The sequence below is a fragment of the Epinephelus moara genome, chromosome 21 (assembly GCF_006386435.1).
Source record: "Epinephelus moara isolate mb chromosome 21, YSFRI_EMoa_1.0, whole genome shotgun sequence".
NCBI classification, from domain to species: Eukaryota; Metazoa; Chordata; class Actinopteri; order Perciformes; family Serranidae; genus Epinephelus; species Epinephelus moara.
Window position 1 is genome coordinate 24844215 of NC_065526.1, and position 26471 is coordinate 24870685.

Genomic DNA, 26471 nt, shown 5'->3' on the forward strand with positions numbered 1-26471 from the left:
GTCAAGGATTAAAAAAGTAAATGAAAAACAGCACAACTTAAAAAAAGAACATGAAATATTATTTGTGGAAAGATCAGTGAGCAACAATACCACAAAGGAAACTAAAAATTGTACTTCAGGTGGATGTTCTAAAGAGAAAGAACTGCCTTTTGTATCAATTAGAAAATGAATGAAAATAGTAACTACTCTGTCTAGATCAGAAAACTTTAAATTAGGCTGACATTCTTTGTGAAATTACATCTCTGATTTGATCGCTACCAAGCATTTCACAAGACTAAACTTTTTTTTTAGTGACTTACTAAAAATTTCCCACAGTTGCATAGCTGCACACACCCTCTGGCATGTTTCCAGCACAAACGGTTTCACTTTTAATCATGCACCACTTTCTTTTCACAGAAATCTAAACTTTGCATGAGAGCATCACTCATTTACTCTGAGACATGTTTTATGGACGCTAATTTCCATAGTTCTTGATTATCCTCTAAAATGATTGATATTATGCCTCGGAATGTATTAACATGTCGTTTTACATGGATTAATTGCAGGTGCAAAACATTTAAATTAATTTGATGATCTTTAGGGAAAACCCAAATGTGTGTAGATGGAAAGAGAGCCTACATAATTCAACATATTTTGAAATATTTTGAATCCCCTGTAACAGTGACAACATAAAACAGGTGAGAATGGATTTTACCATCCTCATTAATTTCAAAGGGATTAACACAATTTAATTTGATAAAGTGTAAAGCTCTAAAGGCATTGCTTACTTTGATGGTGTGCTATATTTTTTTATACTTTTGAACATATTTCTGACATTTCTGACATATTTCTGTGTCATTTCAACATTATATTTTAACTGGTGCTTACATATTCATCCCCATTTATGCTGTCCTCTATTAGGACATTTATCATTTGTCATTGTGTTCCTGCATTGTACTGTTTTGTACTGTGTAAACGTATGTCTGATGTACCTTTGTAGACAGAGGACGACTTAATAAAAGGTTTTCTATCTACAAACAACGCAAAAACAAATGAAAAGAGGCAAATAAGAGACAGGAAAGACTTAAAATTATTTAAAAATAGTAATAATAATAGTAAGAATAAATAGAATTGCATAAAAAGGAGCACAGGAACAAAAATATCACATTTACATATTTAAATAGTGCAATCATAGAGTGGGCTGTTCCAAAGTAGCAGGTACCAGAAAAGGAAATTCTATTGCAGTCAAAAACTATTATATTTTAAGACAAATCTGAAAATAAAAGACTGAATAAAACAGAGACTAAAAGACTTGCAACCCTCCATTTTGCATTTGAATAATTAGTAAAGGCGTTGTCTATTACTGTATTGTTTTTACTGGGTTCTATGCAATAGCTGTACATCTTGTCCATTTTTCTTGATAAACACAGCTACTTACCATATACGGATTTCCTCTTTGTACACCGAACCCGCGGTGTGATGTTCTCAAATCCCCATTGGAGGATCAATAGCACCCAACGTTTCTCTGAACCAACCAGACGCACAGTTTGGGCTTGCGCCCTCATCATGCAGCCAATCGCTGAGCGGCGTTGCAATGGAAGGGTGGGTCCACATGTAGTTCAGGAAGACGGGTTGAAGTGAGGTGGGGAATGGGATGAGAAATCATCATTTAGTTAGCTCACTGCTAGCTGCTTGTAGCGGACTGCCGAGGTGTTATGAGCTTTGTAGCCGAAATCAGTAGATTGTTTTAGTTTTGATAGGTGCAACGATGACCCTCTGACATCAAGAATGGACATAAGTTAACAATGACGGGGGAGAAAAAGAAGAAAAAGCGGCTGAACCGCAGCATTCTTCTTGCAAAGAAAATTATAATAAAAGATGGAGGAAGTGTGAGTTAAATATTTATTTATCTTCGTTAACTCAGCTTGCCGCGGAGCTAAACTGGCTCTCAGCCGCCGAAGTTAGTCAGTAGCCTTGTGTATGTCATGAAAATGTATCAGTCTTAGCGGTATTTGTTTATAGCTTTCTGTGTTTGAGGGTTTCCCTTGGCGATAATGTTAACCGTTAGCTGGGTCCGCCTAGCTAACCGAGCTAGCATTGGCTAATGTTAGCGGCCTACGTTTGCTAGTCGTTTACACGTCAGCTCAGGTAACGCTAGCTGGCTAATGTCAACGCTGGCTGTGTTTTTCTTTATCTTTCCATTGTAATTCAGACACCACGACTATTCTCTCATCCAACATAAGCTAACACGTAATGTTTAATCGCTTCTCATGTTTGCTAAAGTCTTGTAGAATTTACGTGTGACAGTGCATCACTATCAGGCACAAACTGGGGCTAGGTTAACATTAGCTCACTAGCATATGTGTTAAACGTTAATTGGGGTTATTTTTAGCCTGTTGTAACAAACGGATAATTTAATAAAGGCTTTAAGCTATTTTTGGTACTGGTACTTAGCTAACTGTTAAAGAGACAAAGTTAGGTAACTTGTCAGACAACGTAAGATATCGTTAGTCAATAATGTGGTTTGTAAAAGGGCGAAGGCAAGACTTAAACAGGGGTTAGTTATGCTAGTTGAAAACAAGCAAACATGACATTTAAGTCAACATACCAGGGAAGCTAAAATGTTGACTGCCACTGCCAAGACAGCCGGGTAATGTAACGTTTCTTATAGCTAGCCAGCCTACAATATGGCTGTTGGGGGATATGGTGCTAAAGATTGGTTAAATATCAGTCAGGGCTCGTTGCTTCTGACACATTTATAGTCCTTTCTCTGGGTCATTGACACCTGTAGTCCAGGTATGAAACCATCCTACATAGTTATATAATGCACTTACCTGGAAGCATCAAGCTTCCTCAATAGACAGATCAAATAGGCAACTATTATGTCTTCTCTGATTCTGGTAGTTTGTAACATTTAGATGGTGAAAGTGATGATTGTCCCAAATTAGAGTGTTGGCACAGAGTGAGAATGGTAGGATCGTTATAAATACAACAAGGCATCCATGCTGGTTATGTAATCAGTTGGACAGCTATGGCAAACATGCTGGGTATCCATATGAAGACTCACAGATTTGTAATCCTAATGAAGAGAACTGGAAACTGTTGTTTTCCCTCAGTCATGGTTTGGTCATCCTGATGATGGCCTTGTGTCTGTAGGGAAAAAACACATCTGACATGATGTGGTTCTCTCCTGATGGGTTCCTTAGTTGAGATCATTGTTATTGCCTTACTGCATTATTGCAGCTAGGTCTGACCACTCAGCCATTAAGAATTCACTTTCAACATCCAACCTATGATCCATTCATAATGACCTAATAGGCTCAGACGCTCACAAGTCAATAGTAAAATGTGGTTTCTAGAGATGAAGCTGGTTGTCGTTTCAGTGGAAAGGAAGTTGCAACATCCATATTGTAAGGCAGTTTCAGATTGTTCCTCATTTTCTCACTCAGGCAGGTGGTGTGATCATAGACGTATCATGGAACAAAAAGGGGGGGAGTTTCTTCTGGTTTGCCACTTGCACCCCAGTCAGTCATACCCAGATGTGTAGACTGGTTGTCTGTGGTGCTTTCACCCTCTCCTTGTGGGGAAATGTCAAACCACATGTGCGAGTGAACTAGCAGCTAGTGTCTTTGTTAAGTTGGCCCTGGCCTATTTACAGTCTCCACAATTGTCACACCTTGTTGTGTTTCCTGCAGAAGACCCTGCTCAGCATCCACGCTTACTCCATCACACTTTGTCTTCATCTTACAGACTTTTATTGATTTCACTGTGTAACAGTAAAGTGACTTCTTCTCTAGGGAGTGGGTTTGTATTAAAGTTAAAGGGGTGTCTATCTGTGTTTTTCTCATTAGATTAAGCTCTGTATTTAGAGTGACCCAGCAACCTATATCTAAGAATGTTTAGTTATTTTACCTGTTAGATTAGACAGCTTGGTTCCTGGCTGTGAAATGTAATGCTTTACTTTATTACTTTGAATTTTGATAATAACGAATTGTAAATCTTTTTTTATAAAATATTGTACCAGTAAATAGGCTACAAAGTCACAGGTGACACTTCATAAATGTGAAATTAAAGTAATCCTCTTCTCTTGCTTCACAGTCTGTGCATTTACAAGCACTAAGCAAAATTCATTTGCAGTTAGAGTAAGGCAATATAGCTGATATTGCAGATGTCATGTAAACAGCTTAACCTTGTCTCGCTCACATTAATGTCACAATTAGTGTAAGTAGGACTGGATTAATAGAGCCACAGTGATCGCATGCTTTTAAATTTGTCTTGGAATGTATGCAGCTTAGTCGCTTTTTGTTTTTGGATCCTCAATTTCGATACTGTGCAGGCACAGCAAAGTTCATGCTTTAGAATAATTGAAAGTAGTAAGTTGGTGGGGAAAAAAAGCAGAATGGCTTGTAGCAATGAAAAATAAAACCACTTGATTTTGGCAACATATATATTGCAGGCAGTTTGTGAACTCAGCTTAAAGGAGTTGCCATGAATCATGTAAATTCCTTATGCAAAATGTTCCCTTCATCTTTTTATTGACAGTAACTACATTATTTGTGTGCATGTAAAACTGCCGATCATCTGAGTGATTGTCTCCCGTGAGCAGGTGTCAATAGCTCTATGGAGGAAATATAAATTAGAATTTCAATTAAAGGGAAGAAAGTAGTCACAGCAATCCTAACATGATTGGTGGCTTGTTTAATTAAACATTTAGCACTGTATTGGCTAATTAAAACTTCCCCTAGTGTACTTCGTCCAAAAGTTCAGAGCGAAAAACTGTTTCATTTTCTTACTCACTCTTACCTAACTGTGGGCTGTCCCTCAGGATCAGGTGATGCAGAGTCTGGCTTTGAAATAGATTTCAGTTTAAGGTTCGATTTGTTAATGTGTTACCGTTTACAGGCACCTTGATGCATGTAATAATGTTTGTTGCCTCTCAGCTAATCCCCTTTCTATTTGTATGTGTCTTTGTCTGTCTCCGCCCAGCCTCAGGGAATCGGTGAGCCCAGTGTTTACCATGCTGTGGTTGTCATCTTCCTGGAGTTTTTTGCATGGGGTCTTCTCACCACCCCGATGCTCACGGTAAGCCTGGACACACACACACACACACTGTTATGTAAACTGACATAACGGTTAGTAATATATTCATACGCCTACACCTCTCCTCTCTGGAAACCCAGCCAAAGAGTGGCATTTCCCATTGACTGGAATCACACAAGGCCCATCAGTGTCTATGAATGATTGAATTCCTAATCAAATGAGCAAGGCCCCGTGTGACGCAGTTTTGTTTTTTGTGCCTATGTGTTGGCAGATGTTTTGCCAAGCGCTAATGGACTAAGAAATATGAAAAGGGCATCAAACAGTCGTATTGTCTGAGCACCAGTTCATTGTGGAAAAGGCTTATCAGGGGGTCAGTGGTTTGTGTTGTCAGACCACACAGCACATATGCCGGCCAGGCAAACCACACCACACATTCACTTCAGTGCACTGCAGAGGGGCATGTTTTATGTACTTACAGGCAATTTGAAGAGCATTATTTAAGGGATCTTCTTCTTTTTAACCTGTGTATTTGAAAAACGTTGGCACGAGAAAATGATCAGCCAATATTTAAAAACACAGATGGTCATTTCCTCAAAAACAGATCTAATTTGTAAGCGAAGTGCTAAGATGACTCATAGTGATGACATGCTTTATTTTATACCAGCAGGGATTGTGTATAAATAGTTTTCATTTTTCTGACAGTAGTTTTTCTTTTTTTTTTTTTAAGCCAAGCAAGGTATTTACTGAATCCTGTCCAGTTTTTGTTTTTTTTAACCTTTTCTCTACCGATGTGAATGACTTGGGTAGGAACTGATATGTCAAACAAATGATGAGCCAACATCTGTGCGCCACATGATGTAAACCAGACAGGCTTATGCAACGCATGCTTTTCAGCAGTGTCTTGTTTGAAGAGGTGGTTGTATGTGTAACTGTTGGGCATTAATTACTGGGGGTTTGTAAAGCATTAATTACTGGGGGTTTGTTGCCCTCAAGATCCCTGGGCGGAGGCAGGATTTGCATTTTGGACTAATCAGAGGGCGCCTGAAGATGAGAGGGACTGCTTCACTGCTCCCAATGAGCACACTGCTTCATTAGTATCCAACAGCAACAGTCGTCACTAGGCATTCACAGTCTGTGTGTGTTGAGTAACTGACTCCCAGTGGGAGAGAGGAGATTCTTAGCCATGCCACGAGCTTTCCCTCTGTACCCCTAAACAATAACTAGATCCTGTTATTCCGTCTCAGTCAAGCTCCACACGCACTAACCAAAGCTTCATGTTCCCACACTAGTGTCAATGACACTGGTTCTCCACACTTGTTGTACACTGACTGTTATGGACTTTGAACTTTAGATTTTGACTGTCTGAATCCCCTTCCCCTCTGTATTATCACAGAGATACAGTATTGTAGGAACCACAGTGTCTGGCCGTATCGATCCTAAAATACTCTCAACAATGGTTCGTTTTATTTTTGGGACAGCAGTGATAAACTGCATTGAAAACAGAAAAGTTCTCCATTTAATGTGTTTATAGGAAAAGCTTTTTAAAGTCCACTTTTTAAAGGCTGCATTTACAGAGTAAACTTTTTTTATTTCATTATTTTTGATGGAAATAAGTATCAAACTGCCAATTTCAGAGTCAAGAAAATTGTAAACATTTCCTACAATTAAGGTAGCATGTAGAGGATTGTGCAGCATTGACAGGGTACGCACTCTGGGTACTTCCAACCACAGTTGGGTAACAGAGCAGTTTCTCAGCAAAGCAGTTTGTTGACTAAACCAAGAACCGGATTTTACTGTAAGTTAAATGTTGTAACCACGAGAAATCTGACTTGAGATTATTTTGCTTCCTGATATTACTCAGCTACTCAGTATATAGCCAGGTCCTTATATGAAGACTGAATGAGCTCTCCAGTCTCTGCAGCTACACTCGGACTGTTTGACTGTTTGACAAATCATATTTACTAAAAGATTTAATGTTCACCCTCAACAGAGCAGAGGGAAATGAACATCATTTGTAACAGGTAAAATTACTCTTTCATTGTTGCAGCTAGTCTGGATGAATGGATGTCACCTGTAACCATGACACCACTTAGTACAGACCAAAAGTGAGAGCTGTTTAGGTCACTTGACTGCCTAAACAGCGGAAAATGTGAGTTTGTGTATCAGATGTAAGAAGAACTACAACTTTACATTCTTTTCTTCCTGATGAATTTCTATCTTTTATAGTGTTATCGCTCAGTGTGGACAATTTAGGTCGTCTCAGAACATAAAACATGTGCCAGTGACTACTGAAATGTATTTTAAATCCAAACTCCAGAAGTCTGTTGCATTCATGACTTAAGTACATATGTAAATGTAACATATTAAACCATATTTATCTGCAGTGTGATCCAAGCATTTAACTCCTTTTCAGTAGGTCACCAGATTATCTACAGGTGTTTGAACATACTGCAGACCAGCATAGTTGTAATACTGGGCATAGTCAAAATTCAGTCAAATGTCAAAGATGTGGTACTTTTGGATCTAAATCCTTTCAGTCTGTGGGAGCTAAAATTTGGACAGTTTACCAGCTAAAGTGAGAGCTTTGAAATATATTACAAATAAAATAAATAAATAAATAAAATGTGTAAAAACATTTTATTTAAGGAGATGGAGAGAGGAAAGATGGGTGGATGTATTCAGTATCTTACTAAATACAGGGTTCCCACAGTCATGGACAACCCCGGAAAGTCTAATAATTTCACAACCACATTTTCCAGGCCTGGGAAAGTCATGGAATCTTCCACAGATAACTTTCCAGGTAATATAATGTAACGGCAAATTTATTTTCCGTAGCTCTTACACTAAGCTCTTGATGTGTGACAGCTTTTGTTTACTATCACGTACCTTTCTTAATTTTCTCCCCACTCTCACTCTGTCTCTCAATCAATGTATGCCAGCTAGCTGGAATCATATTTGGTGGAGTTTGAATTTGATATGTTTGAATAAGAGAAAGTAATGTTGTTACAGTTTGATTTAACATGTAGAGCCATGAATACCGAAGTTTCCATACTGTACCTATTCTATGCCCCACTTCTACTTCTAATTGTGCTGCAGTTTGAGATGGAAAAATGTCCGTATTATATATTGTGAATTGTCAGGAAAATTTTAATATGGGTCCTTAAAATGTCATGGAAAAGTTTTGAAATTTTGTCCATGAAAATGTTTGGGATCAATGCTAATACGCAATTTGCATAATGACTAATACTGTATGCTATGATCTGCATGTCTCAAGTAAAGTAGCAGGGCCCAGCAAACTGTCATGATTTGGAGGCAGCCAGGTCTGCACTGGAAATTATTTTAACTTTTAGTGTTTTTATCCTGTGTCAAGCATCAATTTTGTGTGTAACACTTTGTCTGTTTAAATATTGTTACAGTTTCTTTTGTACAGCCTCAGTGATTTAATTAATTGTTTATTCTCTTAATTTCAGTTCTATTATTTGGTACATTTTTGTCATGTGGCGTCAAACTTGTTTTCCTCCCTGGTTGTAGTTTAACTCTGGAAAGTACATAAACCTGTGTCAGCCATTGTTTGAAATGTGATGCAGTATGTGTGGGTAAAGTGGTTTCATGTGGTGTTATCTGTGTGTGTTTTGTTCAGGTATTACACCAGACATTCCCCCAACACACATTCCTGATGAATGGGCTTATCCATGGTGTCAAGGTAAGACAACAGTACACACAAACAGATACAGACGTTGATGCTTAATCTATCATGACGGCAGTGTAACGGTAACACATGCCAAAAGCACAGTCCCAGCTGCATTATCTCAATAGCAAGCAATATCTTTGTGTTGTGCAAAAGGTAATGACTTTAAATGAATGGAAGGGCAAGCATTTGAGGGCACTGTGGAGTTGATCTGTAATTATTCACAAGAAATAGATGAGCAATAGCAGAATTTTTACCTTCTTTGTATGACTGTTTTTGCAGATTAATCAAATATTAAATCTATTTTTCTGGTCACATAAAGTCATACAAATAGGCATGTCAGCAGCTGTGTGCTGTCTGGGTTTTTACTACTACAGGCCCTGATAACGAACATTCTTCTTCAGCCAGTTTGTCTTGCTTTTATTTGCCCTTGGAAGATTTCCTGAGCATGTGTGCTCATGTTCAGCGACGCCCTCCTTGACACCAATGCGGTAACATGTTAACACCTGCAAGCTGTCCAGTAACTCTAGCAGGTTCCCCAGCTGGCCACAGAACAGCTCATAGAGGCACTATCAAGGGTGAAGTGTGTCAAGTGCACCTTGATGGTCTTTAATCAGGAGAAGGGAAGTGTGTCTAAGGATAGCTGGAGAGTTTGCTCTTGTAATTATTTCAGATTTTTTTGTTTTCTAGTCATTATGACTGTTAATGTCTGAGCAAGAAATACTTACTCTGTGAATCAGCTTATTTGAGTGGGTAAACTTATTAATAATCACCAAAAACCACCCATTGTTCAAATATTTTTAATTAGGACAAAAAAGATTACAGACATCAATATATTTTCAGCCCACTTTCATTCATATCAATGAATCATAAAATTATATTAATGTATATTCAACGATATATATAACATGTATATAATGGGTGAAATTATTCAATATAAAGAATTAAAATTGACAAAGATTAAATAAATGTTTAAAAGAGAAACATCATTTTTGTTATCAAGATTTTTTAAAGTATTTTTATGATGACATATACAATTTTGTGGTCACACAAAAATGAACCTTCAAAAAAAAAAAAAGTAAATAACTCTCTTATTAGCAAGATAAGACCTTTGTGTTTCTGGCCTTCATGTGTCAATCAGCATGTCCCACCCTAACAGATTTTACTTTAAAGCAAACCTTCCACCAGCAGGCCTTATATGCTTTGTTTTTGTCTTTTTTTCCTTGTCTTTATTTAGATTAGGAAGATCTTTTCTCTCCAGTCTGCCAGCTACAATAGCCCAGTGATACCAGATTTCACAGTCCATATAAAATACTTCAAATTGCCTAAACAATAGAAATAATTGTTAGGATAATGATTGCCTTCATGTCAGTATGCCTATAAGACAAATGAAAGCACAAGTTGTTGAGTTCTAGATGCTGTGTTTCCCCCATTTGTATTTAGCGGCATATGAATAGCACTGCTGCCATATAAACCTCTCACCATACTCTATCAACTCACTATCTCTACTTCAAGCAGCTAGAGTTGGGGACAAACAAGGATTATAAATTGAACACCCCCATATAAGGGTGCTCAGATCGATCGGCTACAACTTGTTATCAGCCTACAATAGGTCGAAGTAGTTTGAATGCTGATCAGATAATGCACAACCCACAAGACAGTGTGTCTACGCACTAAAATAGCATCACGGGTCTGGTTACGACAAACTGTAGGTCACACACATTCACTGTTGTATTCATGGTTTACTGCTAACCTGACATCCTGCCCACCTTCCTTACCTGAGTGCAGACACACATCTCTCTGACCTCACTTGCCACACACACACACACACACACACACACACACACACATACCACTGAGCACTTCTGTAGAGGCTGCAATACACTTTTGTTTTCTGATAGTGTTTACATGTACACACTTTATTTTGTCCTGTAGTTTGCCCACACGACCAACGTGGCATCTTTATGTAGACCAGCTTTTTCTCATCTGCAGTTCTCCAGGATTTGAGTCATTTTGTCACTGCGACTTGACATGCAGGGTTGATTATGGGAGTCTGGGATCAATTGTAGTATTTTATGGTTTTGATTTCATTACTAAAAAACCTCTTAAACTATTTTGGTACATTTCTATGTAGGTAACTTGTATCTATGTTCTACTTGTTACTAGTCATCACTTGTTTTTACAAGCATAGTTTGATTAACAACATCGATTAAACACTAGATGTCAAATGTTACATCTGCCCCTGCATGTAGGAGCGGCATGCAGCATACAGGGCATGGAGAGCAATTTATCAAATGTCATTTGACATCTACAACTGTGTACAAATTTGTGTGTAAAGCCTTTTGTGTAAGCAGACATGCTAAATTTTTCACCAGTGCAAAATAAAACTAAAGCACTTCGGCACCACTGCTGGAAAAGATCCTAGGGGCAAAGCTGAGATGTGTGACTGGTGTTAATTTTCCACACTTGAGAGTTAGCCGTAAAGCCAGTATCATGCATAGATTATAGTTAGGTTTTGTACATTGCCCTCTACCAAACCTGCAGGTTTCAAAACTGGCTGTGTTGACAGAGTGTGTGCATGACGTATTCGAAATGAGTGGTAACCTCACTGAAGTTATCCATTTACAGCACTTTTCTGACACATCCACCTCCCTTTCTGTCCCATGTCCTCTCCATCTTCCCCTCTCCATCTTCTCCAGGGCCTATTATCATTTCTGAGTGCTCCGCTGATTGGAGCGTTGTCAGACGTATGGGGACGCAAATCCTTCTTGCTGCTAACGGTCTTCTTCACGTGTGCACCCATTCCACTGATGAAGATCAGCCCATGGTGAGTCCAAGACAATGACAACTCTGTGCAGTTACTCAGTCAGGTGACATATTATCCTGTGCTGATAACAGAACAAGCTACAGCACCAAAACGACCAATTAACAAAACTTCACAAACCAAACTCTTTCTTCTTTTAGGTGGTACTTTGCAGTCATCTCCATGTCCGGCGTCTTTGCCGTCACCTTCTCTGTGATCTTTGCCTATGTGGCGGATATCACGCAAGAGCATGAAAGGAGCACAGCATATGGTTTGGTAAGGAGATGGTTCACCAAAACAGACCCCTTTTAAAATATGTGTCACAAAACACCCTCCAAAATGATTATGAAATCCAAGGAGGCAATTATCAGTGAAGAAACATATCTGTATTTTGTTAATCACTTTTCAAAACTCACAATCGTCACAGCAGTCCATAAAGATAACTGCATGAAAGATCAATCACTTCCTGTTTTTCTCACCTCAGCTCTGCCTCTCCCTCCCCCCAGGTATCAGCTACCTTTGCAGCCAGCCTGGTTACCAGCCCAGCTATCGGAGCTTACCTGTCTGTGGCCTATGGTGACACCTTGGTGGTGATCCTGGCCACGGCCATTGCCCTGCTTGACATCTGCTTCATCCTGGTGGCTGTACCGGAGTCGCTGCCGGAGAAAATGAGGCCAGCATCGTGGGGAGCGCCCATCTCCTGGGAACAGGCAGACCCCTTCGCGGTAGGCAACAACATACTGTTTGTTGACCTAGTATCGTGCACAGGTTGTTTCCAATCAAACAGCAGTTGATCGCGTGTGTTTCATCAGATATCAGTGTATCTATTGGTATAAAAACATGTTGGGCTAGATAGCGATTTAAGGTTAACATATTGAGTGGAAGCTTTAACTTCACAGTAAACTAGATCTGAAAAATTAATGTATTCCACTCTAGCAAAGAGCGTCATGCTGGGAACACAATTGATAGTGCTGCAAATTATGTGCAAGGGCACATTGCCCACAGATACATTCTTTCAATCTCGGAAAAAAAATCAACACAATTCTTTCATTCAGTCATTAATTCCTGCATAGCAGTGCCATGATGCATAATCAGATTCCCTTATTTGTAATAAATACATTTTAATGCTGTAGCTTTAGGGATTACATGGTTCTTTATAAGACAAAAAGCAACTGTAGTCTTGTTTCTTGCATCTGTTATGGTGGTATTTGTGTGTCTGCCAGTGTGTGGATCTGATGAGATGATTTTGGACCGCCTTGCTGCCTAAATTTGTATATTGGCAAAGAAAATTGGATGTACATCGAACAGATTTTGTTTGTTGTAGTCATTCTACCTGTTCAAAATCCCTTCATAATTTGCTTCCAAAATCATGGACAAAATTCCAAAATCCACAGGCCTTGTCCTACTCACATGGCAGTTAAAATACTCACTGTGATTATGGCAGGACATTTGGCAGCAGAGGTATCTTTTTATTTAGGCTTAATAGGAGACACTGATAAGTCAATATTTAAAAAATGCCACTGACATTGTTCATGTTTTAAATCATGTAGCTGTGCAGCAACAAGGTTAACCATTCTTGCTGTTCTCTTGACCAGTCTCTGCGTAAGGTGGGCCAGGACTCCACAGTGCTCCTCATCTGCATCACAGTGTTTCTCTCCTACCTCCCCGAGGCCGGCCAGTACTCCAGCTTCTTCCTCTATCTCAGACAGGTAACAGTCTGCTTTACCTGCTTACACAATCCAGAAAGACCACAAAAACAACCTGATTATACACATGAACATTATTCACACGCATCATGCACACTTTCTACCACATGCCAAGCACCTACTCATCCAAATGTGAGTTGTTATTTAAGGATTAAACTGTAAACTCTGTTGACAGTTGTATGCATGCTGTATCTTGTAGCATCACACTTTTGTTTTGCAGCTCAGGGAAAAATCTCAGTACAACCAGGGGCGAGATATGCCCAACACACACACTTTTTCCTCCATCGCTTTAAGATTGGATCAGCAAGTTTGCCGTGTAGCCGATTTCAGCATGTGAATAAGTAGAGCAAACTCATTAGTTGTCTCAGCAGAATGCTACCACAGGAAAACCAAAGTATTCCAACAACACGAGTAGCCAGAAACAGACGGTCTCTGTCCTTACACAGCGGCACAGAAGTATCTGGAAGCAGCTGGAACCTTCGAGATGAACCGACAAGATGTTATCTATTTAACTGCTCCAAGTGATGATAGTTTAGTTTGTGTAAATAGTGTCTGATGAACCAGTTGGGCTAGTGTGACGCGCTCACACACACACAGTCTCTGCTGCTACCATTTTGAAAAAGACAGACTTGTAGCTGTGGAGCGTTAGAGCTAACATTACTCTACACGCCATCCTGTCCCCTTTATGCCGAAGTTGCTTTATCATATATCTCTCCACATTTATTATCATAAATTATACACACCTTGCAGCTCCCCTACTCATGTGGCTGCTTGTATTGAAGGAGATAAAGGAGAGCATATTTGACCTAAATACAAGGGGAAAAAGGAGAGGCGCACCTTTTGTTGTGAAATAGTAAACAACACATGCTAACCAAGAGGCCACAAATAAACCCCCTTCTTCTTTTGTGTCTCCTGAAAATGGGTCTGTGTTTTAGGTGTCTCCTTGTCTCTGACTGTGCTTGTCTTGTCATGTCCTAACTTGTGTTATCTGAATGCTCTCTCACCCTCAGGTCATAGGCTTCTCATCAGAGACAGTTGCTGCCTTTATCGCTGTTGTGGGGATCCTCTCAATACTAGCTCAGGTACTGAAAAAAATCAATTTTGCAAAAGAATTACATGTGAAATTGAGCCATCCTCGCCTTATTTTTGGAGTTTGAGTAGTGTTCTTAATTGTTTTGTGTTAAAGTCAAATCAAATTTTACATCACAGCGCTTACGTCTGTACAGCATACCCCACCCTCCGTTCGTAGGGCCCTGACACACTAAGCTGACGGTTAACCTTTGGTCAGTGTTGGTCCACCAATAAGTGGCTGTTGCCCTAGTTTTTGCTGTGTGACCCACACTGTTGGCACTTTAGGTGTCGGAGACAGAGGAGCCCATCAGTTAATAAAATTACTCAGATTGGCAGTTAAGTTTAGTTAACAAGACAAGAAACAAAGTGAGGAACGTAAGATTATTATTTTTTTAGCCATTGAGCTATTTAGTAGAAACAGTAACTGTTTGTGTTATTGTGAGCTGGCACATGTTAAACATCCCTTATTCTTTCTACATGTGTTAAGGTGCTACGGTGCTAATGTGCAAACTAGTGCCTTGAATTTGTCGTTTTGGTCTTCCAATTTCATGTTTTGAATAAGGAGTACAGACTACAGTTGCCTGCTGGTGTGGGGAGTTATTTTCTCTCATGCAGGCTCAGAACATACATGCTGGTTTGCCGTCTGCAACTTTTTGGTCGTGACACAAGTGACGAGAGGCAACGCAGCAGTTAGCCTTCAACGCCTCTAGTTCTTTGACGTCAGTTTGGTGTGTCTGGGCCTTTAGAGCCACAGTTGTGATAAGAAAACCTCCACCTAAAACTTTAGCAGGGGAAAAAGGAAGAAACTTTGGGAAGAGAAATAGAATAGACAGACATGTGATTAGATGTGTGTACAGAGCAGACAGAAATAACAGTAGGGCCTTTAAATTGCCTTTTGTCCCCAAAGCAACCCAGTTATTCAGTTTGCCATCACAGAAGATAAAGAAAAGCAGCAGTTCTTCACATTTGTTTTAAATATTGTTGCAGATGAATTTTCAGCCCATCGATTAATCAACTCGTCATTTAAGTGCTATGTTAGCATCAAGACTCGAGTGTTAAAATCATTAAAACTATCTGCTGTGTAACTTAATGCCTCCTCAGAGGTTTCTTGTATGACCTGTGTGCTGTGTTCCTGCAGACGGTGGTGTTGGGGATACTGATGCGTTCCATAGGGAACAAGAACACAATCCTGCTCGGCCTTGGCTTCCAGATCCTCCAGCTGGCGTGGTATGGCTTCGGCTCTCAGCCCTGGTCAGTAATCTCCTCACCTTGTTTCTAACACAAGCACCTTTCCACTACTTTTATTCCTGGACAGACACTCCACACATTATGAACCAGAGATTGATTAAGAATTCTGTTTTTTGTTTGGATCTACCATGCCTGCATCTGCAGCTCAGGTTCAATAGTGTGGGCAAGCTTCACAAAAGGCACTAGTGATACAAAGAAATAATCACTCAGTGAATATAATTCAAGGAAGGGAGGAAGCATGTGACATGTCAAATCATTTCCTGTAGCATGGTGTAAAACCACAGTCGAAGTCACAACGCCTCTGAATTAGTTAATGGTGGCTCATTCATCCCTAATAAAATGGCGTAAATGTTTAACTTGTGTATGGCAAGATATAAAGCATTTCTATTTGTTCTTAATTGAACCTTTCATGTCAAAAAAAATCATAAAATATGTACCCATTTATGACAAATGTAAAAGTCAGATCTGCTGAAGATGTGTATAATATTCCGAAAACCTGAAGCCCGGCCAGATAACAACCAGAATCTATAATCATAATTAATTTAATCTAAGTTTTTGTTGTTGTTTTTTTTCATTGGAAATCCTTGTTAACTGGTGCAGTCCCCATTTAAAACCTGCCTGTTCCGAAAAGGAACTGTTATTGTTTGGCCTGTGGTATTGCTGCTTGCAGCTTTTCTCAAGACCGCTCATCCACACAACTTCACACTCACACTGCGCTGCTTTGGGTTGCGAGCAATACACCTACGTTCAAACCACAGAATCATTATGATGTGTAGGTATGAAAAATTGAATTATGTCGCTTATTTTTACTCGTCGTACCCCAAAATAAGTTACAAAAGGCTGCCAAAGCTCTTGAAATATGAAACTCAATTATATATGACTTCCTTACTGTGTACCTCTACTACATTTACCTGACAGGGACATATTACTGGTTACACTGCACATTCAGATTTTACTCACAAAATATAACAGTAAAATGTGATGTATTATTATATTCATTAAACTATCCAGCAGTATATTAGAGTTGAAAGCTCCACCTTCCTACACCTAAATTGTGCCTTCCTTCATTGCTTATTATTATTCTCCTCCTGCCCCCTGCTTTATGCATCCCTGAACACATGCATTACTTTTTTTTAACACCTGTATGGTGTAGGAAGAAATGATAAACACCTGACATAATGTATAACAAATGATTTATTTCAATAGTGTAAGGACTATAAAGTAATTTAAGAGTTGACAAAACTGTTCAAGTCATACGATTTGGAGTACTGGCCCATTCCAGCCTCCTTTCCTCCCTGGTTATAAGTTAATATGGCAAAGAAAACACCAGAAATCTACTCCCAATCAGAAAGACAGTGAATTATACATGGTGAGACATATCATGCTCCGCATATAGTCTGCTCTCTGTGGAGCCCTGATGCCCCGCCTTCACCTTTACACAGAGACAGAGCGCTCCTCGCTTGTTTATTCAAAGTTTATTAATGTTGAACATGTCATTTGTCCAAATTGCACCAAATTCAAGAAAGGCACAACATTGGCTCCCCAGAAATACACTCTCCAAGTGTGAAGTAGATTTGGTGAATGTTTGCTGAGATATTCAGAGGACACACAGAAGGGCAGACAGAGACTCCTTGCTTTATAGTTAGATATGCTCAGTTGTTGTAATGTCTTGACAAACCACTAGAGGGGAGCACAGCCTTAATCAATAGTACTGCCACCTGCTAGGTGGTGACACTGTAATCTGATAACTGAAGCTCTTTGAAGGCTTCAGTACAGTGTTGTCTATATAAGGTTGAAAGGTTTTGACAACAGGCATTGTACTGTCTTGGAAGTTACAGATTGAGGTTCATTGCCTTTCAAATTTTATTTTTGAAAGCAGTTGTACAAAAAAGGTTTTTGTTTGTTCGTTCACTCGAAACCTGAAAATATGAGGAGAAGCTGCTTCCACAAAACAACCACCACCCATACACACAGGTCACCTTACCAGTTTCACTTCCCTTGAAGTGAGATCATAACAACAACTCCTCAAGTTTCTCTTGTTTCAGCCTGGAGGGCAAGGCAGAGGGACCCACACTATCTGAGGGAAAACATTCACAACATGTCTCCTCTCTGCTCTCGTCAGTACCCAGGAAATTAAGTTAAATAAAGGTCAATTTGGCCGTATTATGCATTAGGGTGATTGTCTTTGTTGACTCAATGGTCACAAAAGGAATAAACAGTATCCATTATACACCTAATGCCTCTACCTTTTAGGGTGACCATTAAAAGTCAAGTGATGGCGGAAAACATATGACTGGCCATTATTGTCGTGGTTTTAGATTTCATACATAGAGTGGGATGTGCAGCTGTTTCTAAAATTAGCTTTGACATTTTGGACTTGTTTTATAGTTGCAGTTTGGTTACAGATCCCATTTTTTATATTCATTCAGTTTGTTTCTATATGAATTTAAGGCTTCAGGGTTTCCCAGGCTCAAAATGAGGCGGGGGTGGAACCATCCTGATTATTTGCATAAGCATGCATATGTAGCGTTCATTCAACTGGCTCAAGCAAACACTTTTAACAAACAATTTATTTTACCCTAATAATTAGAATGAGTGAAAAAATGATTATTACTAAATTGTGGATAAAACATTACAGGGATAGTAAGTTGTATCTCAAATCAAATCTTGTCAAACAGTTGCTTTTGCTTTTCTATTTGACACCCAAACCTCCACCATTGTCTTCTCTGTCAACTCTCATTACTCCTGTCACGAGTGAAATCTACAGCGACTCTGCTGCTGTACAGAGCAGAACCTTTCGGTTCCTAATGGTAGCATCTCTCGTTAGACTAAGTATTGATAAGCACACTTTGTATTTTATGAATTAGAGGGGTTATGTATCTGTGGACTTTGTGTGGATGCTAATTCACAAGTAATGAACTAAATGGGTTTTATTTCTATAAAACCAAAAGCAAAACAACAGCCGAACAGCGTCACACCATGTAACACAGACTACTGCAGCGAGCCTAATCCTTAACAATTGTGTGTTGTTGATTGTAGGATGATGTGGGCCGCTGGAGCTGTTGCAGCCATGTCCAGCATCACTTTCCCTGCCATCAGCGCCATCGTGTCCCGTAATGCAGACCCCGATCAACAAGGTACGTTTTTCAACTTTTTTTCTATTTGATAAAACAATCAAGCATCAGTGTTTGATTTTGTCTTGACACAGAGTGCTGTGTACGAACTTTAGGCCGAAATGAAACATGGTCTATAATGAGCTAAATTATTGATGTCTGATCACATATAGGTGAACAAAACTAAGAATTTGACCCTGCATTCAACGCCACATATAGGTACCTTTTTATACAGTTTCTATTCCAGGTGCAAGACAGACATTTTGGTCAGTATATTCAAAGTATTGAAGTTCAGAACCTAGCCTTTTCCATTTGTTGACATAGAGGCCTTCTGTGCTGGAGCATTGCACACTACAGAGAGGAGGGATAAACACAAGTGCATGCATCTGTAAATGTTTGTTTTGCTGCTGTTTACCTGTTTGTCCGAACAGAGATGTCTTGCTGCTAGCTGACAGTTGATACTGAAATGCTGCATCTATTTGAGATTTTCCTGACAGTGTTGTGTTTATATCCGTCTGCCTGTAGGTGTTGTCCAGGGGATGATTACTGGAATCCGGGGCCTTTGTAACGGTTTGGGCCCTGCTCTTTACGGTTTTGTCTTCTACTTGTTCCACGTGGAGCTGACTGACACAGACGGCTCTGAGAAAGGTGCCAAACCCAACATGGCCAACCCCACTGACGAGGTAGTTGCACCACACAAATAACAAGTTTCACATACATACCTCTCGCGATAACTACTTTTGTGAGACAATACATATCGGATATATGATATATGTTTGTTGGAGGATATGTGGTCCCAGAAATTGTCATTATTGTCATTTTGAGGCCATTTTATGCCACTGATATAGTGATAATATAGTAGCATAATAATGCAAGTACAGTACACCCTGTCAAAGAGCAATGACCTGTGCCACCAGCTGCGTGGCATTGCAGTGTGCACAAAATTTGGTCGGCAAAAGATAAATAAAATTTGTGATGCCTCTTGCGACTAATAGATAAGCTTAGTGAAGTTCCGGAAACAACACAGTCAGTGCATAAGCTGGCCAATGTGTCGGCTCCCAGGGTTGGACGGTTTGTGGGGCTGTGCAGTTTGCTGGTGGATTTATGGAGCAGAAGATGAAGTTGTTGGAGGGTAAAATTACAAACGACAGAGCTTTTGGCTCCTCACCAGGGGTTTGCAAGTTAAAGACTATCAGGACTTTGCTTCTTTCATTCAAAATGGCAGCTGCCGGTTACCAGTAAGCTATTCTTCGGACTCGTGCATCATGTTGGCTAAACTGTTAATGACCTTTTTATGTAAGCAAACATGCATGTAAACAAAACGGGCAGCAAAAAAATCAAGGTCATGTCCACAAATTGTAGAATAAGTCGACAACAGAATTATGGTGACAGGCCTATGCACATTTTGTCGCTGAACTTAAAATATTTCTTCTGTTGTGTCTTCAGAGTGCCATCATCCCAGGCCCTCCCTTCCTGTTTGGTGCATGCTCAGTGCTGCTGTCTCTGCTGGTGGCCCTGTTTATCCCAGAGCACACGGGGCCCGGCATGAGGCCCGGCGCCTATAAGAAGCACAGCAACGGGGCACAGAGTCACTCCCACAGCCCTCAAGGCAGCGGGGCCGAGGGCAAGGAGCCACTGCTGGAGGACAGCAGTGTATAACCACAGCTACGGGGGGCAGACAGCGCTCCGACCCGACACCCCCGCACACACGGACAGATACACACATTTTACCACATGGACACACTCTCACCTCAGGCACACATCAGACTCAAGTGCCATGAAGAGGTGTTTGTGTCCACAGCACAAAAGTGGGCACTCCTTCCTTAGCAGCCCCTTTTCTTTTTTTTAAAGCAGGGTATTGTGAGGACTCTCTAAAGACCCTGTGTAAAGAGAGTGTTGAGTATTTTTTTGGGCTGCAGTGGAAAGGTGTGTGTGACTTGGCTGAGCTGGACTCTTATTCTTGGTTTCTATAAAGCAGTAACAGAGTGGAGCATACAACAGCTTGCCCCCCTCCTGGTGCAAAACAGAACCGAAGTGATTTTGGTTTAGAGTGTGAGTGGGGTAGATCTCAAATGTTACTAAATCCCTGTGTGATTCTTCATATTCCTCTGTAGCCAGTGCAGTGGCAACTTTGTCTGTTTGTCCTACGAGAGTGTAACAAACAGTTAGTTGAGCACTTGTCTAATGGTCTTTCACAAGCTAACTTCTGTCCTGATGCTCACAGCTCTGTTGAAGCGTCCGAGAAGGGAACACAGTTCTTCCTCTGAATGCACTGCAGCAACTGTACACCTGTGAGGGGAGTCTCTCTGCAAACCAGTGTTTGAAAAGGCGCTGCCTAATCTAGGTCAGGATGGGTCAACCAGTTCAGATATAAAAAGCTTCGTAAGACCACGTTTTATTTAAATATCACACTTCTTACAGAGAGAAGTGTGTGCGAGAGAGAGAGACCACTTTATTAGCTGAAACTGTTTTTCAATGTTTACTTGCCATTCTCTAGATTAGTAGTACAGTTTGGGTTGTATATTTTTCTCTGTTCCAACTGAAGGCTAGCTGTGCTTCAAGTTTTTATTCAAGAAACAAATGTTGCCTCGAAGTGACTTAATATATATATAAATATATATATTAATTACGTAACCTGTATGAAGACCGAGGTCTGAAAAGGCTCTGTAATCTTACGCTATCGCTCCCATCGGAGCCGTTACACACTCTTTATTCCTTTTGTTTTCATGCCCTTCCTTGTTACTTTGTTTTCCGACATGTATCACCATCATCAGGGTTAAGGCTAAACAGAACCATGGTTTTATTTTAAAAGCCTCTGGACCACTTGGAGCTAGAACGTTGCTATCAGCATGTGTCAGCGTTGGCACTGACTGTTAACGCGGAGTCTTTGACTTAATATCATTACGTGAAACAGAATATCACTCATGCTGCTGCAGCAGATAATTCAAAGGTCAAGTGTGATGAAGAATTCGACAGTGGTCATATGAGCAATGGAACCGTTTCACCGAGTCCCTGACATTTAAGCTCCCATACAAACCGTTGTTAACAGGCACCGCATATTTGCCTAACAATAACTAACAGATGTGAAGCACCTCGTGGAGCTGGACTCGAACTCACTTTTAAAAGGCTTTTGATTCTCCACAAAAGGGAGCCATTTGGACATTTTCAGAGCTGTTCTGCACACGCCCACCCGCGCCACCTACAGGGGGGCAAAGTTCAGCAGTGGTTCAGACTGGTAACTAAAAATGTTTGTCACTCTCTACGGGCAAGGAAGGTCACAGCTGCACCAATTCTGGCACATTTTTCTTTCTTTAAAGCGCCTGTTTTTTAGAGTTTTAGGTTTTTACATTTTCCAAAAACACCTTACAACTTAGATTATATATATTTATTCATTAAAAACATGGGATAACGGTGCAGGCGTCCTAATCAATCAATGCTAAAACAGAAAATAAATACTCATTAAATAAATATCTTCATAAAAAACTAGGTATTAAGAAAAACGGTTTTAAGAATTAAAGAAAAGTTCAAGCAAGCATAAAACAGTTTAAAATTACAGTTTTTGTCCTCTCTAACCCATGAAATCTAAATATAAACATGCAAAGCAACCAGGCGGACAGCACTTTAGGTCCGAGGATACACAGTGACATTCAGAGCATTGACAGTGTCCCAGAATTCATTTATAAATATGATCGGGTTAACAATTAAAACGTAGCAAAATGTAAAACCTTAAATGGAGAGCAGATGTAACCTTTCTTGCTTGTGGATGGCACACATCAGCCTATCTGTCTTCAGGTCTAAGCTGCTGCTGTTACTTCTCTTGCCAGTAGGTGGCGCAGGTTGAACATGAACTGCAGGTCTGAGTAAGTGGGTGATATTGGCTGCAGCTGGTTTTGGTGCTTCACATCAGTGACACTGTGTTCCCTTTCTTCACATACTGCATCAGCAACTGGTAAATTGATCCTTATTGTGATTTTCCAGAAGTTAATTTCTAAATGCCTCAAGTGCATTTAAAGCCAAATTACAACCTGATACGGATCAGTAGCTAACAGTGGGTTTCATGATGTTTAACATCGATCTGAAGACAAATGTCATTTATTTTGTGCCAATTTTTTTTTTTTTTTTTTTTTTGATTTTTCATACTGTGTGTGTATGTGTGCATTTGAGTGATATGGATATTTTGTTTGTTTTGTGTTCTCTTGTCTTAATTTCTTTGACTGAACATTTGAGTTTTAATGCTATTTTTTTTTTATAGCTTTTTAAAACTTCATCCAGTCATTTTTAGGAATCTATTCAACATCGTGGCTAGATGGTAAATTATCGAATGTCCATCTTGTCTGTTTTCAGTCTTGATCTCCGTTGAATAACAAGCATTTCACCGTGGTTAGTTACATTTGATATATTTCCCAGGTTTATCAGTAGATAATAACAGAAGTCACTGAATGTTCCAAGCCAAGCTGTACATGTTGACCACACTATACCCCTCGACGGTTTTGACTTAACCTGTCATAGTTTTTATTATTTCAGAGGGGGTGTTACGAGACAGGAGGCCATTGTTGTTGATTTAATCTGAATATCATACTTTTTTTTTTAATTTATCATTTATCGGACCAACACATTGGTGAACCCATGAATTCAGATCCTACTCAAATTGGTAAGATTCTGCACCAGCCCCACGTGCACTCGTACAGCTTCCAAGCAGATGACTGTAAATGTACAAAAATCACCTGTACGTACAGCAAATGTATATATTTATTGCTCAAGGAGACGGCCACCTCTTGGTCTATTTGGTTGTATGGTGCAATTATTATTCTATATTTCTCAAGACTTACCTGCTAGCCACTCCTGTTTTTAGTACGATGTGGTTTGTGGCCTGAACCCCCTCTCTGTGTGCCTAAAATTAGCCAAGAAATGAGTATGGCAACATAAGTAAATGGTGGTTATTATGTAAATATGGGAAACTAATGACAAACTATTTATTAAAGGTTTATTGTACAATGAAATGTTTGAGTTTGCCTCTGTGGGTTTGGGAGTGTTTATTCAGGTCTTTTTGTGTGATGTTTTAAACAGATTATACATTTAATGGCTGCTAAACCAAATCACAAGCAGTATTTCATTCAGCTTTTACTTACTGCTCATAATACCACAAGTTTTGTTTAATGCTCTAAAGTTGCTGCCTGTTTGTTTAGTAATCCTGCCCTTCAGAGTTCTACTGGGGCTCTAATGCTCTCCACCACCTACACACCGTATATACTCAACTGTTATTAATGCACAGACCTAAGCTCATTTACTTTCTGTGCTCTGAGCCTTTCTTTATTAAAGCTGCATGGAGGCTGTAGCACCGTCTGGCCAAAATCCTTAACAAGGCCATCACTCTGCTCCCCCCTGAACAAGTGTGTAGTAGTGATGAGCCGTCTGATCCAGGGCCAGAATAATGTAACATTTGTTATTAAAAGCAGCTACAGTAATATGTAGAGGGGAGAAATGTGTTGTGAGTCAGGGGTAGTTTTCTTAAAATATTTTAATAGTTTCATCAACATCAGGCTTTTCTTTTAAATGTTCTCTGTATGGTAAATAAGGGTTTATTTCAGGTGCTTTTATGTGAAAGCTCAGCACATGTGCATACAGGATGCTAACAACAGCGTTCATGTACGCAAAACATAACATGATGAGGATCCTTTTTCTTTTTTGGTTATCGATCCTATTTATTCTAGTATTTGTAGTAGCAATGCTCTATAAATCAATATGTCCTATGGACCACAAAATAATCCTTTACTGTATGTCAAGACTTAAAGGAATAATTTGCCCATAAAATGATGATTAGGTTGTTTGTTTGTTTTTTAATTTGTGAAGGAAACTTTGTTTTTCCCACATCCCTCCACGGTGAACGTAGAATCCAAACATCCGTTTACAAACTCACACACATTTCGTGCAGTATAATCCAAGTCTCATTTATCCAGAGGTTTGATCGGTACTTCCCGAACACATGCATTTTCGTTATAACCTTACTGGGTGTCAAACATACGGCCCACCAAAGGATCCAATCCGGCCCACTAGATAGCTGTGCACACCAATTAGTGATGCACTTGTAAAGGCTAAGAGGTGTCGGGTTTTAGGAGCAAGTTAACTGTGAGAAGCCTACTTCATGTAAAATGCTGGTACAGAGGCTTTTCACCCAGACTGGAATAAAATTCTCTGAAAAATCAGTGAGTACTAATCATGATCGTATTTAAAGTTATTGAACGTAGAGCAAAATATTGTCAATCAGCAGCTGTATCAGACTTATATCTTAAAACCACCAAGGCACTGCCAAAACTATAGATTCATAAATGGTTTGTAAGGTAGGTGATAACCTCACCTGGCCCCACCTTGTTTAGTGTTGTGATGACAGCATCACTGCACAGGAGTAGAAATGTATGGACAAATGCATGTAATGACTGAGTAGGAGGCTGACTGAATGTGGAAAAACTGAGACATGTTGTTGAAAGTGCACTTATTTTTCTTTCTCATGTCAGGCTGTTCATCATCTGTTTTATCAATGGATGAGCATTTTCAGAGTGCACTTGTACTTTACACTAACATTTGGAAGTAATGTTATCAGAGGTTATTACGCAATGGTTTTACTGGTCCGGCCCACTTGAGATCAAATTGGTCTGTATGGGGCCCATTAACTAAATGAGTTTGACACCCCTGATTTAAACACTTTTGCATAAACAGTTTCACGCATGCTTGTTTAAACTGAATGGAATCAATGAGCAGGGTTTGAACGCACTTGCCAAGCTGTGCTACATGTCCCTGTGCAAGACTGTTTCTGTGTCAGTGTTTTAAATAGTCTTGAGTCTAGAGTTTGTAAACCGATGTTTACACACCTAGTTTTGCTTTTATTAACAACAGGCCCCCTATGACTTCAGTTCAACAAGAATTTTCCTGTTTTTTGATTCTTCGTTCACCGTGGAGGCATGTGAGAAATAGTTTTCCTCATGACTTCAGTGTAGCACATGGCAAATAATAGGGGCGGGAATCACCAGAGGATCTATGATACGATGTTATCACGATTGGCTTTATTATTTAAGTCGGCTACCTAAAGTTTATAATAATAAATAATTTAGATATAAAAAAAACAACTATATTTGGCGCTGTGGGATAATGCAATATTGCCACACTTCCCCCCACCCCTAGTAAATAATATACATATGATCATTTTGTGTATGAAGTGTTCCCTTGAATAGACTGGTTGCATTTATTTCATTCCCTTTTAAAATGCTCTATTATTTATAAGCTGCTACCTGTTGAATAAGAAAATAATTAAGTTTTAATTATTTATCAAGGACCTATTTCATTGATTTATATGTTGTGTGTGCTTCTGTGAAGCCAAGTCTATAGCTTTATACAGAAAGCAGCAGCATGATTGAGAGTGAATTGTAAAATAATCATTTTTACTTGATTGTGTTGACATCGGGACTCATTTTATATATTTTTTCATCATAGACAGGAGGAGGAGAGCTTTGCAAAATACAGTCTCCATAAATCGGAGCACATTACTTCCCCATCGTCACACTTTACACTCATGTTAACATGATCCTGCAGGAGATTAATGGTGCTTTCACGTCACTTTCACTCTCGCTTTTGAGAGATTAGTCTACCTACATGTAGACAAAAAGTGGATACATGTCAGCCACTAATGGGATATTTCCCCTCTATGTTCACACTATAATCTCTGCATGCCTGAGCAGTCTGCTTCTGTTTTCCTTCTATCTGCTGGGATGTGATGATGTAGGCAAAGCGTCCAAGTGGAGCAACAGGTGCTGTGTGGTCTTAACCTGGGA

The 26471-nt window shown here is 39.6% G+C and overlaps 1 protein-coding gene across 1 annotated transcript; it reads left to right on the plus strand.

Annotated features, from left to right (window-relative positions):
* Positions 1 to 1622: 1622 nt before the first annotated feature.
* Positions 1623 to 23659, plus strand: mfsd14a2 (major facilitator superfamily domain containing 14A2). Its single transcript, XM_050032427.1, has 12 exons — positions 1623 to 1868; positions 4966 to 5061; positions 8660 to 8722; positions 11407 to 11534; positions 11672 to 11786; positions 12017 to 12235; positions 13106 to 13219; positions 14227 to 14298; positions 15426 to 15538; positions 18575 to 18672; positions 19174 to 19331; positions 20095 to 23659. Exons 1-12 carry the CDS (start codon positions 1785 to 1787, stop codon positions 20305 to 20307), a joined length of 1473 nt encoding a protein of 490 aa, XP_049888384.1. The 5' UTR covers positions 1623 to 1784; the 3' UTR covers positions 20308 to 23659.
* The last annotated feature ends 2812 nt before the right edge of the window (positions 23660 to 26471 follow it).

Coding starts and splice junctions, on each gene's coding strand:
- mfsd14a2 (XM_050032427.1), top strand. CDS start 1,785: ATGACGGGGGAGAAAAAGAAGAAAAAGCGGCTGAACCGCAGCATTCTT. Junction 14,299..15,425: donor TCCTCTCAATACTAGCTCAG/GTACTGAAAAAA, acceptor GTGTTCCTGCAG/ACGGTGGTGTTGGGGATACT. Junction 18,673..19,173: donor TGCAGACCCCGATCAACAAG/GTACGTTTTTCA, acceptor GTCTGCCTGTAG/GTGTTGTCCAGGGGATGATT.